Raw genomic sequence first — 17,479 nt, forward strand, 5'->3', positions numbered from 1 at the left:
TTAGCCATCTGGATGTCTTCATTGGGAAAGTGTCTATTCATGTTGAAAAGAATAGGTATTAATGCTTCTTTAAATATTTGTTATAATTTGCCTGTGAAGCCATCTGGTCTTAGACTTTTGTTTGTGATGATTTTTTTGACTACTGATTAATTTCACTGCTGATTATTTATATAATTTTGTATTTCTCCTGATTCAATGTTGGTAGTTTATATGTTTCTAGGAATTTATCTATTTCTTCCAAATTGTCCAATTTATTGGCATATAACTTTTCCTCATATTCTCTTACAATCCTTTGTATTTCTGTGCTATCATTTGTTATTTCTCCTCTTTAATTTCTGATTTTGAGTCCTCTCTCTTTTTTGATGAGTCTGGCTAATGGTTTATCAATTCTGTTGATATTTTCAAAGAAGCAGCTCCTGGTTTCATTGATATGTTCTATTATTTTTTAGTTCATATATTTTTTTTATTTCTGCTCTAACTTTATTATTTACTTCATTCTTTTGGTTTGGGATTTCAATTGTTCGTCTTTTTCTAATGCCTTTATGTGTAAGGGTTAGGTTGTTTATTTGAGGTTTTTCTTGTTTCTTGAGGTAGACCTGTATTGCTAAAACCTTCCCTCTTAGAACAGTTTTTGCTGCATCTCAAATGTTTTAGACTGTGTGTTTTCATTTTCATTTAATTTCATTTTGATTTCCTCTTTGATTTGTTGGTTGACCCATTTATTGTTTAGTAGTATGTTATTTAACCTCCATGTATTTGTTCTCTTTTCAGATTTTTTCTTATGGTTTTCTAGTTTCATAGCATTGTGGTCAGAAGAAATGCATGAAATGACTTTGATTTCTTTGAGTATGCTGAGATTTGTTTTGTGGGCTAACATATGATCTATTCTGGAGAATGTTCTATATGCACTTGAAAAGAATATGTATTCTGCTGTTTTAGGAAGGAACATTCTGAACCCATCTGTTAAATCCATCTAGTCCAATATGTCATTCAAAGCCACTGTTTCCTTGTTGATTTTCTATTCGGATGATCTGTTCATTGATGTAAGTGGGGTGTTAAAGTCCCCTACTAGTATTGTATTATTATTGATTAGTTCATGTTTGTTATTAACTGCTTTAAGTATTTGAGTGCTCCTATGTGGATGCATAAATATTTACAATTGTTCTACCTTCTTGGATTGTCCCCTTAATGATTATATAGTGTCTTTCTTTGTCTCTGTTACAGTGTTTGTTTTAAGGTCTATTTTGTCCTATATAAGTATTGCTACCCTAGTTTTCTCTCCACACCTCCCTAAAAACCTTAATTATCCTATCAATCTATATTATCTAAGAATTAATTTCTTCTATATTTAGATTATGACATTCTGAACTTCTGAAATTTGATGTAATAATACCATATATTTTCAATTGTCCTTCATGAGAATGCTTTATTATGATATGAAACTGATCTAATGCTATCAAATTGTTTTATGTCTCATGACTACCTAAAATATAATCAAATCTTATGAAAGGCCATGAATAAGTCCCTACATAAATTTACACTGGGCACATATAATTAGGGCAAAATCTGTTATGTTTAAAGAACAATCAAAATGAACAAAAATTTATTCCCAATAGAAATTTAAAAATTGCAAAACTTCTGTAAGTTTTTAAAAATGAATACAAAACATTTATTTGTCTCAGGCCAGTTTATCTCACAAACTTTTAAAACTGTCTAATTAACTCTTAATTTATAATTAAAACCTGGCAAAAGATAGAGTTACATAGGGGAAAAAAATAATAGAACAGTAGTATTTCTTATCATGAGTGATATCTAGAAGTCTATAATTTGTTTCTTGTTTTTAAGGACTAAAATTGAAATTGTTTCATAAACTTAAAATGGAAGTTTATGGTAAGAGTATTAAGAAATAATTCTAATAATAACACAGCAAACCAGGCAGATGTTATATTATAGTAATGGGATTTTTCCACGTGTAATTATTCCATGTAGAGAATCATGAACTCAAGCAGCATACAAGGTAAATGAATAGCCTGGAGTGCAATGCCTGAGCCTGTGAAAGAGCCATGTTGCTTTGGTAGTGGCTGGTGACTGTTTGCACTTCAACTACTAATCTGAAAAGCCTATTGTTTTGTAGAAAGCCAAAGCACAGGGATTGTGAGGCTACTGAAAATGACCAGACCATGAAAAGATCTCCATCAGAAAACTTTAAGAACCAAAGACATGCTGAAATAAATTCCTGAATGGGTTTAACAAGTGAAAAATGGTCAAAGGATTTGGCAAGTTTCTTCTCTACCAGCTGACTTCACATCACATCATATCACATAAGCATGATATGAAAAAAGGCCAACACTACTGATCCTGTTGCAGTGCCAGAGAATGTGTTAGGTAGGATGTGCTGTGCATGTGCTCCTCATGAATGACAGGTTAATGGTATTATAGGGACATCCAGAATGGATTCGCACATAATCTTAGAGGTTAGCCTTTCTGGAAAGTTGCATTTAATGGTTTGGAATAAAGAAACTCACCCACAGTATAATGCCCAATAGTGGTTCTACTTTAGTCGTAGTGTCCCTCCACTATATGAGACAGCCTTTAGTCCCTATGTAAGGCGTTGACTCCTGGGGACATTTAAATCACCACCTTTACTGGTTAACATTAGAGCTACAAGCCATCCCTTGTAAGATGTTCCCCCCAGGATACCTCTTCCTCTTTCTTTTTTTTTTTTTTTATTTAAAAATTTTTTTTTCAACGTTTATTTATTTTTGGGACAGAGAGAGACAGAGCATGAATGGGCGAGGGGCAGAGAGAGAGGGAGACACAGAATCGGAAACAGGCTCCAGGCTCCGAGCCATCAGCCCAGAGCCTGATGCGGGGCTCGAACTCCCGGACCGCGAGATCGTGACCTGGCTGAAGTCGGACGCTTAACCGACTGCGCCACCCAGGCGCCCCCTCTTCCTCTTTCAAAATGATTCACAGGTCATTCTGTTTAAATTAAGTCAAATAAAATTTCTTTACCAGGGGTGCAAGCAAGTTTTCTTTATCCAAACAGATTCTCTTTTCTGACCAGAGAGAAGCTCTTAGCCATCCCTCTAAAAAAAGTTGTTGTTCTTCAATTGTTGTTAACAACCCCCATCTGCACTGGCTCCTGCACCCATTTAAAACCCCTCTGCCTGGCTTCACATCCCAGACTTTCTTGCAAGGAAAACAGAACTTTAAAATCAGAACTGTCTTAGGCTAGGCAGTTGCCAAGTCAGCTGCTGCTCTTTAGACTTAGGTGGAATGTCTTCCCCTTAGACGTTCTACACAGTGCTTTAAGTTATAGCTTGCTGAATAAAGACAAATTCATTTTTAAAATGGGAAGAGTGAGGAACCATAAATGGAACAGCCTCCTATTGTCTCTGTAGATTTTTCCCCCTGGTTGTTAGTTTCTTTATAACCCAGTATAGGGCTCACACAGGGATGCTTTACTGTCCTGACATGGAATCCTTAAGATTCATCTTGTGTGTCCCCCTGTGGCCATTAAGTGGTTTGAGCTGGCTTGCCTCCCTAAAAAACTTTAACCACTGAACTGTATTAAAAGGAATGGGTTCCATAGAACCTTGGCTATACTAAGCCAAGAAAATAACTATTCTCTCTTCCCAAGGATCACCCTGATTGGTTCAATACTAAAGAAGCATGATGACTGAAAAGGAGGAAGGGGATGTGGGTCAGATACAAGCCTCAAAGGACAATTCAGCTCTCTTCCTTTATCATTTTATTGTATTAGAAACTTCCGGAAATAAGGACCACTGGATGGAACCTAGAAGTTCTCTGATGAACAGGAAAGCATTCAGTGACACAAGTTTTACTGAAACATGATTTCATCCATTCAAAAAAATATTTTTTTAGGATTTATTTCATACAGGAGTAATCTCTATCACCCTTTTGAGCAGATGAATATGGACTATAAAATTTGTCAAAATGTTTTTCTGAGAGTTTTAGGAGAACCACAGTAATAAGAGTTACATAACCACTAGAATTCTATTCATAAATCTTTATATTCTTTATATCAGATGGAAAATTTTGTAGCCAAAAAAAAAACACAAAAAACCCAAAAAAACTACATGGTTTGATTACAGCTAGAACTATAGTTCTCAGGATGGAGGAAAAAAATTACAGATAAACCTCTATTTCTAATTTTTTTCTTTTTTTTTTTTAAGTACATTAGTGATGGGACGCCTGGGTAGCTCAGTCAGTTAAGCGTCCAACTCTTGATTTCGACTCAGGTCACCATCTCACAGTTCCTGAGACTGAACCCCACATCAGGCTCTGCATTGACAACGTAGAGCCTGGTTGGGATTCTCTCACTCCCTTTCTCTGGCCCTACCCACTTGCTCACTCTCTCTCTCTATCAAAACAAATAATTTTTTAAAAAACTACAGTTAGTGATATTTAAAGGAAAAAAATGTTCTTTTATAAGGCAAACAAAGCAGATTATATCTATTTGTAATCAACATTTTTGTCTTAAAAATGACAACTAATTCAGAAAAATATAAATCTCAGAGCACTACATCAATAGATTAATGCAACTCAGTTATTAAAAAGTTTAAATATCATGTCTGCTTATTTACTTTGCATTTAAAAACAACTACTTAATTTGCTTATTTCCATCTGATCCCTAATTAAGAACCAAAATGTCAGCCTCTATCAAGACTATAATGAAGACATAATAATTCCAAAGCATTGCTGAGGCACTAAAGAAATAATTTTCCACCCAGCTCCCAGGATGTTGTGTGGAAGTACTGAATCACTGTATTGTACACCTGAAACTAATGTTATACTGTATGTTAACTAACTGGAAATTAAATAAAAAGAAAAGAAAGCAGTTTCCAGCCATGACACTGGACCCTCTTTACAGACAGTTTTAGTTATATTTCTAAGACAAGTTATTAACGTCGACAAGCATCCAGCACTACCTCTTTTCCACTACCAGCCTAATAGCTAATTTGCCTTCTCTTTAGGAGTTATTTTTATGATCATGTGAGCCCAACAGAATGCCTCCTCGTAAGTGCTCATGGTGGCATGTGCCATGAAATGGAAATAAGTGATACTGCCGGGGCCCCAAGAATGAAGCTCCTTTGAAGTGCATGTGTTTATGTGTGCTCGCCAAATTTTTAATGCCAGTAAAACCAAAAGGCGGTTTGGAATTTTAACTTACAGTAAAATGACCTTTTATCTTTTTAATGTTCCAGGAAGCATCAACTCAATCTAACATTTTTTATTCTTAAACCATAGCATGTTTTGGTAACAGTGACAAGAAGAGTACTTGATAAAGAACTTTGCTTGTTCTACGAAGGGGGGAAGGGAACGCCACATTTAAGCTCTAATTGGCAAGTGAAGAACAGTTTAATTTGATAGAGCTAAGTCAAAAATGATAGAAGGATTCATTATTCTTTGAAGTAATTATGTAAGAAATTGCAAAACTTCTCACATAGAAAAATCATGTGACATACCATTTATATAAAGTCAGGCCCACATGGGGGCTTCAAAAAATACGGGTTTTGGGCTATTTCTTAGGCTGGGTGGTGGGTTCACAGGTGTTCATTTTATTATTATCCTTTATAACTCACAAATTTATTACATTCTTTTAAAAATATATGAAACATTTCATAGTTAAGATGAAAAATGGGAAAAAGGGGTAGCTGGACAATTATAAGCAATACCATGTATACCACTTAATTATCAGCATAATGAACATATGCCTGGATAGCAAGGAACCTGGAGTCATGCTCCGAGTAAGGTGAGGGTAACTTAATGGGGGAGTAACAATTACCATATGTGTTCATCAGATGATTAGCCTCTGGCTGAACTGTGTGCCTCAAATTTATTTTGGATAAAGGACTCCCAACAGCAGCACAGAGGCCACTGGCTGAACACACAGCCCCTAAGAGCCCCTATGCCTCCTATCCTGAATTGCTTAAGATTTTCCTTAAATATATGGAGGCTGTTTCTCATTGATCCCCATACTCACTGCTTCTTAGTAACCATTCTCAAGCAGGGACCCTTGAACTTCACAAGGTCTGTGAGGCTCCCACCAACACAGTAAAGGCAAGCTACAAGGAAAGAAATGCACTCATATAGTGAGATGGCTGTTTATGCCAGATATTTGCATAGACTCTAATTACTTGTATCCAATCACAAGTTTAAAACAGAAAAGGACTCATTTCTTTCCACTGGGAGGTTTGAGATGACTTTGTTTACACAATTATTAACCATACTATATACAGCAGCCTCAATAAAGCACTTTTGTACAGGCCTGGAAAGCACATGTAATTGTACTTTAGCAGGTAAAATATATATTGTTGTTATTGGTTTTTTTCTCTCTAAAAGCAGAGAGAAAATTAATTATTTTCAGTTGTTTCACTCCAGGGACAAGCATTTGCTTTACGTTAAAACAGTGATTTGTAGGCTGAGATTTGCCAGCATCTCATGATCTGGGAGGTGGGAGGTGGAGAGATGGGTGTTGCAAACACACTCACATCCAAATTGTCATTTTGCAAGGCTGTTTGCAGAGGCTGTCTCCTGCGATCCATTTAAACTGTCTCCAAAACTTGTTCCCAAACACTCATCATTATCCAACATTTCCAAGCCATATTGTTCGTTTGTTTGTTTGTTTGTTTTTAGAGCATGTGAAGATACCTTATATGACATTTCATTTTTCTGGAAGAGTGTAAATTTCTTTTAACATTTCTGTTAAAGAATCAATAGAGAAATTCCACTTGGCACTTAACTCGTTCACCTAATAATTAGAGGCTACTATGGTGGGTGGGTATAAGGTTGGATAGGACACAGTCATTGCCCTCAAATGATTCACAATCTGGTGGTGTGATTCTCAGAGGCAGCTGAAGCTTCTAGTGCTTGGAAAGGTATTTTAAACCCCTGGATCCTCCATGTGAGTCACTGGCACTCAAAAATCTGTGATCTATTCCTGTCAAATATTTGGGCTCAGAAAAAAGCTTAAGAGGTGTGAGCCTAGAGGGAGGGACAGACACTTTAACACATGTCTAGGATGTGTCATGGCAAGTGTTGCAAGGGATGCCAAATGAATGTTGCAAAAAAAAAAAAATGCACGCGCACACACACACACACACACACACACACACACACACACACAAGGAAGGAACAAATCACCTGGGGAAAGGGTTTCCAAAGGATTCCAAGAATATTCACATCTGTCCTGGGTCTTAAAAGAAGGAATGTAATTGGCCCAAGGCATCCCAAGCACAGGTAAAAGCACATGAAAGTTACTGGGGATAAACAGGACCCTTTGGAAGAAGACCAACCAATCTGGAGTGGCAAGAACTTGGGGCATTGAGGATGTGTAGAGGGAAGGACTAATTGGAAACAACAATGAAAGCATGTTCTGGGGTTAGATCAGAGGAGGACTTTCCCATCAAGTCCAGTAGTTCTTGTCTGTCTTCTAGGGAAACGACCAGCAGAGGCAGGAGTATGTATGTGTTCTCAGGGAAGAACTGAAAAGTAGGGAGTGAGTGATAGTAACAGATACAGGTTTTGTCTTTATTTTAACACACAGAGAAAGTTATTAAACATTTAGCTTAGACATAGAGTAAACTAATTACATATACTTTTGTGGCTCTTCTTTTGACCACTATTCCCCTGATCCTAGGATTAGTCTCTCTAAGCCACAATTAGGTCTAGTTCTCATTTTTGCCCTTTCTTCAGGGCAGCCTGCTTCTCTCCTGACTGCCCATTTCTGAGCCCACAGTTAGGTTCTCTGGGCCAGCTACAGATGTATTATCGAGGGCAAAGTCTGGTGACAATATGGAGATGGGAGACGAATAGAGGTGGGTTGGGTAAGGAGACAGTCTGGAAAAGAGTGACTAGGGACTGCAAGCTAGGGAAGGCACTGATTTCATTTGTCCCAGAGGATGTCAAAGAAGAAAACTAGGAACCACTGATGCAATATTATAGACTGAGCTGCCTAAAGATGCAACAGAGCACCTTGATTTGTTATAACTATTTAGACAAACTAGAGGCCCCTTTGGCAGTGAGAGGGTTTAAAAGGTTTGTTAGTTATCTGTGTTGGCATAAATTACACCAAAATGTAGTGGTTTAAAACAACAAACATTTATTATCTCAGTTTCTGTGGGTGAGGAATTCAGGAGTGGCTTTGTTGGGTGATTCTTGCTCAGAGATTCATATTCTCCCTCATGGTTGCAGTTACCTGTAAGTTCGCTCAGAGCTGAGGCTATTGGCAAGAAGTCCCAATGCCTTGCTGGTTACTGGAAGGAGGTCTCAGTTTTTTGCCACATGGACCCCTCTCTAGTGCTGCCTGAGTGTTCATACAACATGACAGTTGGTCCCTCTGAGAGTGAGTGATCCAATGGAGAAAGCAAGGAGGATGTCACAATGCCTTTAAAAAAATTTTTTTTAATGTTTATTTTTGAGAGAGAGAGACAGATACGAGCAAGGGAGAAGCAGAGAGAGAGACAGAGAGAGAGAGAGGGAAAAACACACACACAGAATCTGAAACAGGCTCCAGGCTCTGAGCTGTCAGCACGGATGTGAGGCTTGAACTCGGAAACAGTGAGATCATGACCTGAGCCAAAGTAGGATGCTTAACAGACTGAGCCACCCAGGCACCCCCACAATGCCTTTTTTGATCTAGCCTCAGAAGTCACACTCTATCACACTGCCACATTCTTAAGCCTTAGAAGAAGAGTCCCAAGAGAGAGGAATTAAGCTCCACTTCTTGCAAACAGTTTATGGACAAAGCATATGTAACAAGGTCACACAAGAGGATTTTTAACATTCCTTCATACCTGAGATTAGCCAATTCTATTAATAAACCAGTAAACAGAGGATAAACGTGGAAAGTGCCCTGTATTTGAGTCATCCCACCCCCTGAAGTGGCCCAATGGGGCTCTTGTAACTGATGTATTTGTCAAGAGGAAAGGTTCAGTAATGGATTTCTGGAAACTCCACCAAATGACAATAGCGTTTGATTGAAACTGCTCCTGTGGTGTAATGGGAACACTATTTACGATTTTCAGAAAAGAGAGTGGGCACAGAAAAAGCTTAAGTTAGAGACTATTCTGCTTATACTATTCTTCAGATAAAAAATGAACAATATACAGCAATCAAGTTTTTTTTTAATTTGGGGAATTATTTTATTTGGATTGTAGAAAAGAAAGACTTCTGAGCTCTCCTGGTTACTAGATATTACTAAGTATTAGGAAGCATAAGTTCATAAAGTTATAGTCTCATGAGAGTTCTATAAGGCAATAAATGAGAAGTTATGGTCCAAAGATGAGGCAAATTAAATTGTGGCCTGCTTTGGAGCAACTGATGGGGTATGGCATGGAAGAATTCACTTGACCTTGATATTTTAAATATTCTCCCTTTACAGGCAGAGGTTTATGACAGATACTTCTTATGGATCCAATCTTCCACTACTGGGATCTGCAGTGAATAATATTTATAAAATCTTGATACTGTCTATACTGGTTACTAATTGTCACTGTTCAGAACCTCCAATCAAAGTGTAGAAGACAAGTTAGATATAGGACAGAATATGGATGGTAATAACTATGACATTATTGCTAGAGATTGAGGTGAGAGTTGGAGTGGGGAAGGAGGAGAAAAGAAGAGCACAAGAGCTTTCCTGAACTTACATAGTCAAAGGGGGGTGAGATATGGTTGACAGAAATTGTATAAAGTTGAGGAATCAAGAAATAAATCAAGAAACAATGTTACAGTTGCAATAAAATTAAAACTTATGATTTCAAGTTAGAGTAGAAATCTATCAAAAGCCAGGAGAAAAGGGAAGTGGAAAGTGGTATGAACTACATTCTTAATTTTTTTTTCCTAAAAAGAAGTCACACACTACTGACTAACCAAGAAATAGAAATATGAGCATATCCTATAGAGTGAAGGTGTTTCCTACAAGAATAACCAGAACCATGGGGCACCTGAGTGTCTCAGTCAGTTAAGTGTCTGACTTCAGCTCAGGTCATGATCTCAAGGTCTGTGGGTTTGAGCCCTGCATTGGGCTCTGTGCTGACAGCTCGGAGCCTGGAACCTGCCTTGGATTCTGTGTCTCCCTCTCTCTCCACCCTCTCCCACTCGCACTCTGTCTCTCTCTCTCTCAAAAATAAATAAACATTAAAAAAAGAAAAAAAAGAATATCCAGAACCAGAGACTGGTGACTCTGGGACTGGGGTGGCCAAGGTGACTTTCACATCTCCTTTCCTATATTTCTATACTAGATTTGCTTTCGAACATACATGACTCTTTTGAAGCAAACAAATGTAAAAATCCATGGATTTGGTATAATCTATAAGTTTATACTAACCTATGTTCACCAGATTTTAGGTAAACTTTATAAACATCAATCACTCTAGTTATTTTTAACAAATGGTAAGATTTCACTTATTTTAGAAATTCACACTTTGCATCTCATTCTTCTTGAGACAGAGAGTAGGAATCAGTTTACAAATTACTACATTGGTGATAAAAACTATTTAAAATGAGCTGGAATTCTATGACTTTTCTATATATATGCTTTTCTATACTCTACCACCAAAAAGGAAAGGACAACCTTACAATTTTCAGGATTAACTCTAAAGGGCAAGAATCTAGGCTCAGTAAAGAACTGATAGTTCATCCTAGGAATAGTCTATGAAACAGTTTTAATAGCTAGTCCCTTGCTCCCCAGTACTAAGGGTTATTCTGAGGTTTTTTTTTTTTTAATGCTTATTATTTTTGAGAAAGAGAGAGACAGAGTGCAAACGGGGAAGGGGCAGAGAGTGAGGGAGACATAGACTCCGAAGCAGGCTCCAGGCTCTGGGCTGTCAATACACGGCGCAATGCAGGGCTCGAACCCTTGAACTATGAGATCATGACCTGAGCCAAAGTCGGACGCTTAACCAACTGAGCCGGGTTGTTCTGAGTTTTTATGGAAGGCCCATGTACATCATATATATATATATATATATATATATATATATATATATATATATATAATTTACTTTGAAAGAGAGGAGAGCATGAGCACAGGAGGGGCAGAGCGAGAGGGAGAGAAAGAATCCCAAGCAGGCTCCCCACTGTCAGTGCGGAGCCTGATGCAGGGCTCGAATCATGAACTGTGAGATCATAACCTGAAATGAAACCAAGAGTTGGATGTTTAAGCAACTAAGCTACCCAGGTGCCCCTTCCTCTTACATATTTTAAAAGCAAACTCCCTTCTATCTAACTATGGAAGATTTATTCAAAAGATTCACCAATGATTAAAGATACCAAAGAAGCAATTGACTAATTTGACTTGTTTTAACAAAAGACAGCCATTTAAAAATACATTTCCTGGGAGCAACCTGGGTACCAAATATAGTGCGTGGAAAGAGAAAGGGAATACTGAAAACAAAACAAAACAAAACAAAACAAAACAAAACAAAACAAAACAAAACGATGAGGTTAGTAGTCAGAGACCAAAGTCCATTTTTTTTTTTTCTCTTTGAGTAATCAGGGGAGAAATTTTATGAAAGCTCTTTGGGCTCCCATAGAAAAAAATACTTTTCTTAAAGTCATATGAAATGCTTGATTTTCTAATTTACAGACTCAACTTGTACTATATCAATTCACAACAACCATACAATATAGAACAGGCAGCACCCACACTTTCCGTAAGAAAATTTATACAAGGGGTTTAACTACCACAGTTCCTGTGGATGATCTATAACACTTATATTAAAAAAATACTTAGGAAAGAACAGATAAATGCACAGTAGTATGTCTGTATAATGGAATACCATACAGTAACGAAAATGAACAAACTACTGCCACATGTAACATGGATAAATATAACAGGCTTAATGCTGACTGAACACATCAGATACATATAGTACATATTCCATGATTCCATTTATATAAAATATAAACCCAAGCAAAGCTAATCATGGTTTTAAAATCGGCATAGTGGCTAACTCTGGAGAGGCAAAGAAGGGAGGTGATTGCCAGGGAGATTTCGGGGTTGTGGTAAAGTTCTACTATATCTGTGTGCTGGTTGTATGGGTGGGTTCGGTTTATAATAATTCATCAAGTAGTTGCAATTATAACTTGTATACTTTTCGGAATGTATATATAGGTAATTAAAAAGTCAATTAAAAAAAAAAACATATAAGACCCCCTCCTAACTTCTGTGGCACCTTTATGGAGTTTTAAAAAACGTCCCCTCTGTATGAATGAATGAAAAAGGCACCCCTGTGGGCAGAGGCAGCCCCACAGTTTTGTGCCTTGGCAAATGGAAGACTGGCTGCTTTTTAACCCCACTACTACACTTGGCTAGACACAAAACCACACATCTGGATGGACATCTGCAAATCTGCAAAACACTCAGTTGACCCTTCTTCACCACAATTTTACAAGGAGGGCAGGGCAGATGTCCTTATTTTACAGAAGAGGAAGTGGCACAGAACAGTAAGACCCATATACGAAGGCGTCATAGCTAATAAGCAATGGAGCCAGAACAGACTCCTAGGCCAGTAGCTCTTCACATGGTTCTGATTCCTTTTTGGGAGGGGAAGAGGAAGAAGCTTCTTCTATGTTTGTTACTGTGTATGTTGTTATGGGTCATCTCAAATGCTTTGTGGAATAAGGCAGGGAACAAATACATGGTCCAATGTTCTTAATATTGGGCTTTAGTGAAGGTCCTAGGTTCTAAGCCCGTTTGAAATATGCTGTAAGCATACACTTAAAAATGAATATTCATCTTCTACATGTTTACCTATGCTAAAAGAATAGTAGGATAGACATATTTAGATACCAAGGGAGCATTCCGGCCTTCCCATAACTTGTTAAGGAAAAAATCTTCCTGTGTCTTGAAAAATTGAAAAAGAGAGACATGCCATAAGGTGTATGTCCAGCTTACCTAGAAGTGTCTGCTTATCTTGGGAGGAGTCAGACTCTGCAGAACATCTGCAAGTTCGGAGAACAATGACTCCTCCAAGCACGCCATCTTCGCTGGCCAGGAAAGGTGAACCTAGGCAGAAACGGCAAATGGTCATTTTTCAGTGAATTTTGCTTTTTTCATTTTCAATTTTCATTTGATTACAAGAACAAAAATGTGGTGTGAATGCCCATTTTCTGACAATCAACATTGTTCGAACCTTGTATAGGCTTGATGGCAAAGGCAGGCTTATGCCCAAACGGGGGCCATTTGGCAAAGACAATCCCAGATGTCGCCAAGAAGACTTGAGTGGGGGTGGAGTGTGCATTACAGTATTCAGAAGGGAATTGGAAACACTACCAGATTAAAGGACCAAAACACAAATACAGGAAAAAATGCTCAGCAAGTCTCTTTGATCAGCTTTTAGGGATCACTTACCAGGCTCTCCCTGCTGTCAGGGGCATGCCACCAAAATCTTTGATTTACTACCTTAAATTCAATTTTAAACAATAAGCCACAAACTTTACTACAAACATTTAAAAATGATCCTGATGGTTTACACAAATAAGGGTGAAACTGTATTTCTATTATGAGAGTCTGGTGGTTAGAAACAACCAGGCCTCTTTGGGATCTCACACACTGAACCATTGTGAGCATTTCAAGAACACTACATTTTAAAACCCCTCATTTTTCCTCCCCAAGGACATCTTCTTCGAACATCTGGCATAGCAAGTAAGCACATGGAAAACAAATGCAAAATTAACCCAAGAGCTATCAAAGAAAGTAGTAAAAAATAAAAATCAACCAAATTGGATTTGGGGGGAAGCTTCTGGTTAAACTTAGTAGATTAAACACATATATTTATCTCCACTCCTTCCAAAAGCATGACCCAATAAGGACAGAGAGAAAGGCAAACAAGAAAAAAACTCATGTTTTAGAAAATGAAAAGAAGATAGACATTACTTGCTCACCTAGTGGACCTGCAGAAGCTGAAACCTAAGCTTTAATGGGGAACATGGTTAAAACTGGGGGGTGGGGGGAGCACCTATACGAAATCACCCAGTTTTGTCATAAAACCCACAAAGAATCAGAAATTAGAAACTTCAAGTTCCTCTGAAGACAGGGATGCAAGGTGGGGCTGAAATGATGGTTGATTCAGAGTGTCCAAAAGGACCCTCTACACCAGGCATCAGTAAGCTATGACTTGTCTGGCCTGCAACTTGTTTTTGTACTGCCCACAAGCTAAGAATGTTTATTTTATGCCTTAAAGGATTATTTTTTTAAAAAGAATGAGAAGCAGAAGAATATGTGATAGAGACCCTGATGTAGCCCCAAAAGTCTAAAATCTTTACTTTCTGGCCCTTAACAGAAATAGCTTGCCAACCCCTGATAGATCAGCCCCAGATTCCTGCCTAGACAAGAAGTTACTTCTTCCTAACGTAGGAGATGCCAGGATATTTACTCTCTAGAGAGGATAAACCAGAGGGACTTGAGTCGTGGGGTCATCAGACTCAGCACAAGGCAGGAGGGAGTCTCCACAATGAACACAGGATGTCGAAGTGGAAGTCTTTATGCTAAACAGTGAAATAACTAGCTCCTTTACCCACAGGCTCCCAGGATACAAGAAGTCAAACTGATACACTCCAAGCACGTGACTGGATAATTCCCTTCCAGCCACACAACCATCTCGAGGATAAAGAACTACTTGAGAGACCCTAAACAAAAACTGCCTTATGTTAAGGGCTTCCAGATGACAAATGTGGCTCATTCAGAAGGTTTTCAGTTCAGCTTCTTGGTATATAACTGCTCAATAGTATAGACAACCTATGTTCACTAGTTGTTTCAGTGTGACCTCTAGAAAAGACAGAGACCAAAACAAAAAAGAAAACAGAGAAAACGTAGGCCAATGCATTGAGCAAAAGAAAAGTAAAAGAGATGGAAAATGGGAGGAAAAAAAATCAGAACAGGCCAGAAGGTCCAATATCTGAATAATAGGAGTTTCAAAAAGAGAGACTAGAAGAAATAACACTTCAAAGAAGTAATTCAAAAAAATTTCCAGGAATTGAAAGGTGAGTGTTTGAAAAGGCTCATCAACCTGCCAGCACAACTCATGAAAAAAAAAAAAATAATAAAAGTGCCACAGATATATATCACTGTGACATATCAAAATATTGAAGAAATAAAGAAAAGTCCAAAAACTTCCATGTGAAAACACATGCGCGCGCGCGCGCGTGCGCGCGCGCACACACACACACACACACACACACACACACACACACACAGAAAGCAAGGGGATCATAATGGCACCAGATTTCTCAACATAACAATGGAAACTACAAGGTTAGAAGGAAGGCACCATCTTCAACATGCTGAAGGAAAATTATTTCCAACCTAGAATTCTATACTAGGCCAAAATGTCAATCAAGTATGAAAACAGAATAAAGCTCTACCAAGTGTCAAAGAATTCACCTCCCACATACTTCCTCAGAAAGCTGTAGGATGAATGTGCCTTGGGAAAATGAAGTAATAAGGTACATAATGAGAAAGAAAACAAGATCTGGAAATAGGGGATCCAGGGGCGCCTGGGTGGCTCAGTCGGTTGAGCAGCCGACTTCGGCTCAGGTCATGATCTCACGGTCCGTGAGTTTGAGCCCCATGTCGGGCTCTGTGCTGACAGCTCAGAGCCTGGAGCCTGTTTCGGATTCTGTGTCTCCCTCTCTCTGACCCTCCCCTGTTCATGCTCTGTCTCTCCCTGTCTCAAAAATAAATAAAACGTTAAAAAAAAATAAATAAAAAAATAGGGGATCCAAAACAAGAGAATACAAAAAGATTTCTAGATGACACACAGCGAGGCAGCAGGCTTAGAGTCAACAGTCCAAATTGGAGCAGAAAGCCAGAGAAGGCTGGAAAGAGATTTCCAAGGGGAAAATAAATCAAACTTATAGAATACACGTTGAGTTTGAAATTATTGGGAGGAAATGTTTCAGATTTTGAGGGAAATCTGACAATCAACCAGTGATCAGTATCAAAAAGCAAACAAAAAGAAACCTAAAAAATAATGAGGCAAATATTAATGCAGAAAAAAATAAGAATTTGTATAAGAAAGGAAACAGAATCACAGTACACTACATAGTTCAGATGTCAATAGCTAGAGTCAAAAATATAAACTCACAATACTGATGAGCTAAAAAAAAAAAAAGGCGGGGGGACATAATACATTGAGAGGAGTGATGGATGTAGTATGTGTAGGTTTGGGCTTGGAAATATAAGGGAATTAAATCTTTGCCTTTCCTCGTATGAATATGAAGATATCTTGATATCTAAATAATATCTAAAATTGAAAACTGAAGGAACAGTAGTACAAGTGTATTATTTTGAATTACAGATTTAAGTTCTAAAAGAAATAGCTACAAGAGTTAAAAGTAGTAGTAGCCTGAGGGGAGAGGAAACTGGGGGGCAGGGAATTGGAGTTGGAACAGGGAACCCTTCATTTTCATTTTAAGTCTGGGGGTATTGTTTGCCTTTTTAAACCACTTATTTGTTTTGCCTTGCAAAGAAAAACAACACAAATTTAAACTGTGGAACTGGAGTAAATTTTTTAATCCTTAGCCTCTTAAAGAAGGGGGAAGGAGACAGGAAATTCACAGTCATTGAGAAACTACTCTGCATCAGGGCTTGGTTCCATGCTTTCATGTTCTATAGTTTAATTTTCAGAACCACTGAGAGGGTTCAGAGCAAATCTTCCCAAAATGTGTCATTTTGGCATGTAGGCTATTTTGAGCTGAAGGTAATTGAGACCCTCCTTTACCTAGAATCTAAATTGGGGGTCTTTCTCAGAATTAGAGTTATCACCAGGGATAAATTTTATCTGAGTAACCCATTTGTATGGCATAGCAAATATCTAACTACCAAACATTTGTTCTTCTTATTGCCCCCCTCCCCTTTGAAGCTGTTGGCCCCTATACCATTCCTTAGCTCAGCATGGCATAAATACCTCATTTTACCATTCTGTCTTTGAATCTCTCATGTATAAGGGGTTTCTCAATGTATAAAATTAAATTTAATTTTCTCCTGTAAATTGATTTCATGTCAGTTTAATCTTAGACCAGCTGGAAGAAACTTTTGAAACACAGAGTAAAATTTTTCCTCCCCAACACCACTATGCCATGAGGTATTTTTATCATGTTATAGATGAAGAACCTAAGGTTCAGAGAGGTTCAATGACTTGTCACAGCCATGCCACAATTGAACAGTGAATGTGGCTTTCCCTCACGTCTCTGAGCCCATGGTCCTCGACTGCTTGGCAGAAATACCTCTTAGGGAATGGGAAACTCTGGATAAAGTCACATTCCAACTGCTGCTAAAAATTTCCACCCCATCAGCATCCAAACTCTTGACACCTCTAGAACAGTTCTCTTCCCCACCAAATCCAGGAGCTTCTCCTAGGTTTCTAATGGCTCATCCAAGCTCAAAACTCTCTACCTTTGGGGCGCCTGGGTGGCGCAGTCGGTTAAGCGTCCGACTTCAGCCAGGTCA

At 38.2% G+C, this 17,479-nt stretch overlaps 1 protein-coding gene across 11 annotated transcripts in view; it reads right to left on the reverse strand.

Annotated features, from left to right (window-relative positions):
• Positions 1-17,479, reverse strand: part of TASP1 (taspase 1) — a 280,411-nt gene that overhangs the window by 49,314 nt on the left and 213,618 nt on the right. For 10 of the 11 annotated variants that reach the window (XR_007150907.1, XR_007150904.1, XR_007150905.1 and 7 more), the window contains one exon: positions 12,926-13,036. Coding sequence is in view for 5 of the 11 variants with exons in the window: in XM_047852763.1 (XP_047708719.1) it covers positions 12,926-13,036 (111 nt within the window). In the remaining 6 variants the exon portion in view is untranslated. Of the gene's footprint in view, positions 1-12,925; positions 13,037-17,479 lie in introns of those variants that run through there. The other variant, XM_047852764.1, reaches the window with a different exon arrangement.

This window comes from Prionailurus viverrinus, chromosome A3, assembly GCF_022837055.1.
Source record: "Prionailurus viverrinus isolate Anna chromosome A3, UM_Priviv_1.0, whole genome shotgun sequence".
Classification (NCBI taxonomy): domain Eukaryota; kingdom Metazoa; phylum Chordata; class Mammalia; order Carnivora; family Felidae; genus Prionailurus; species Prionailurus viverrinus.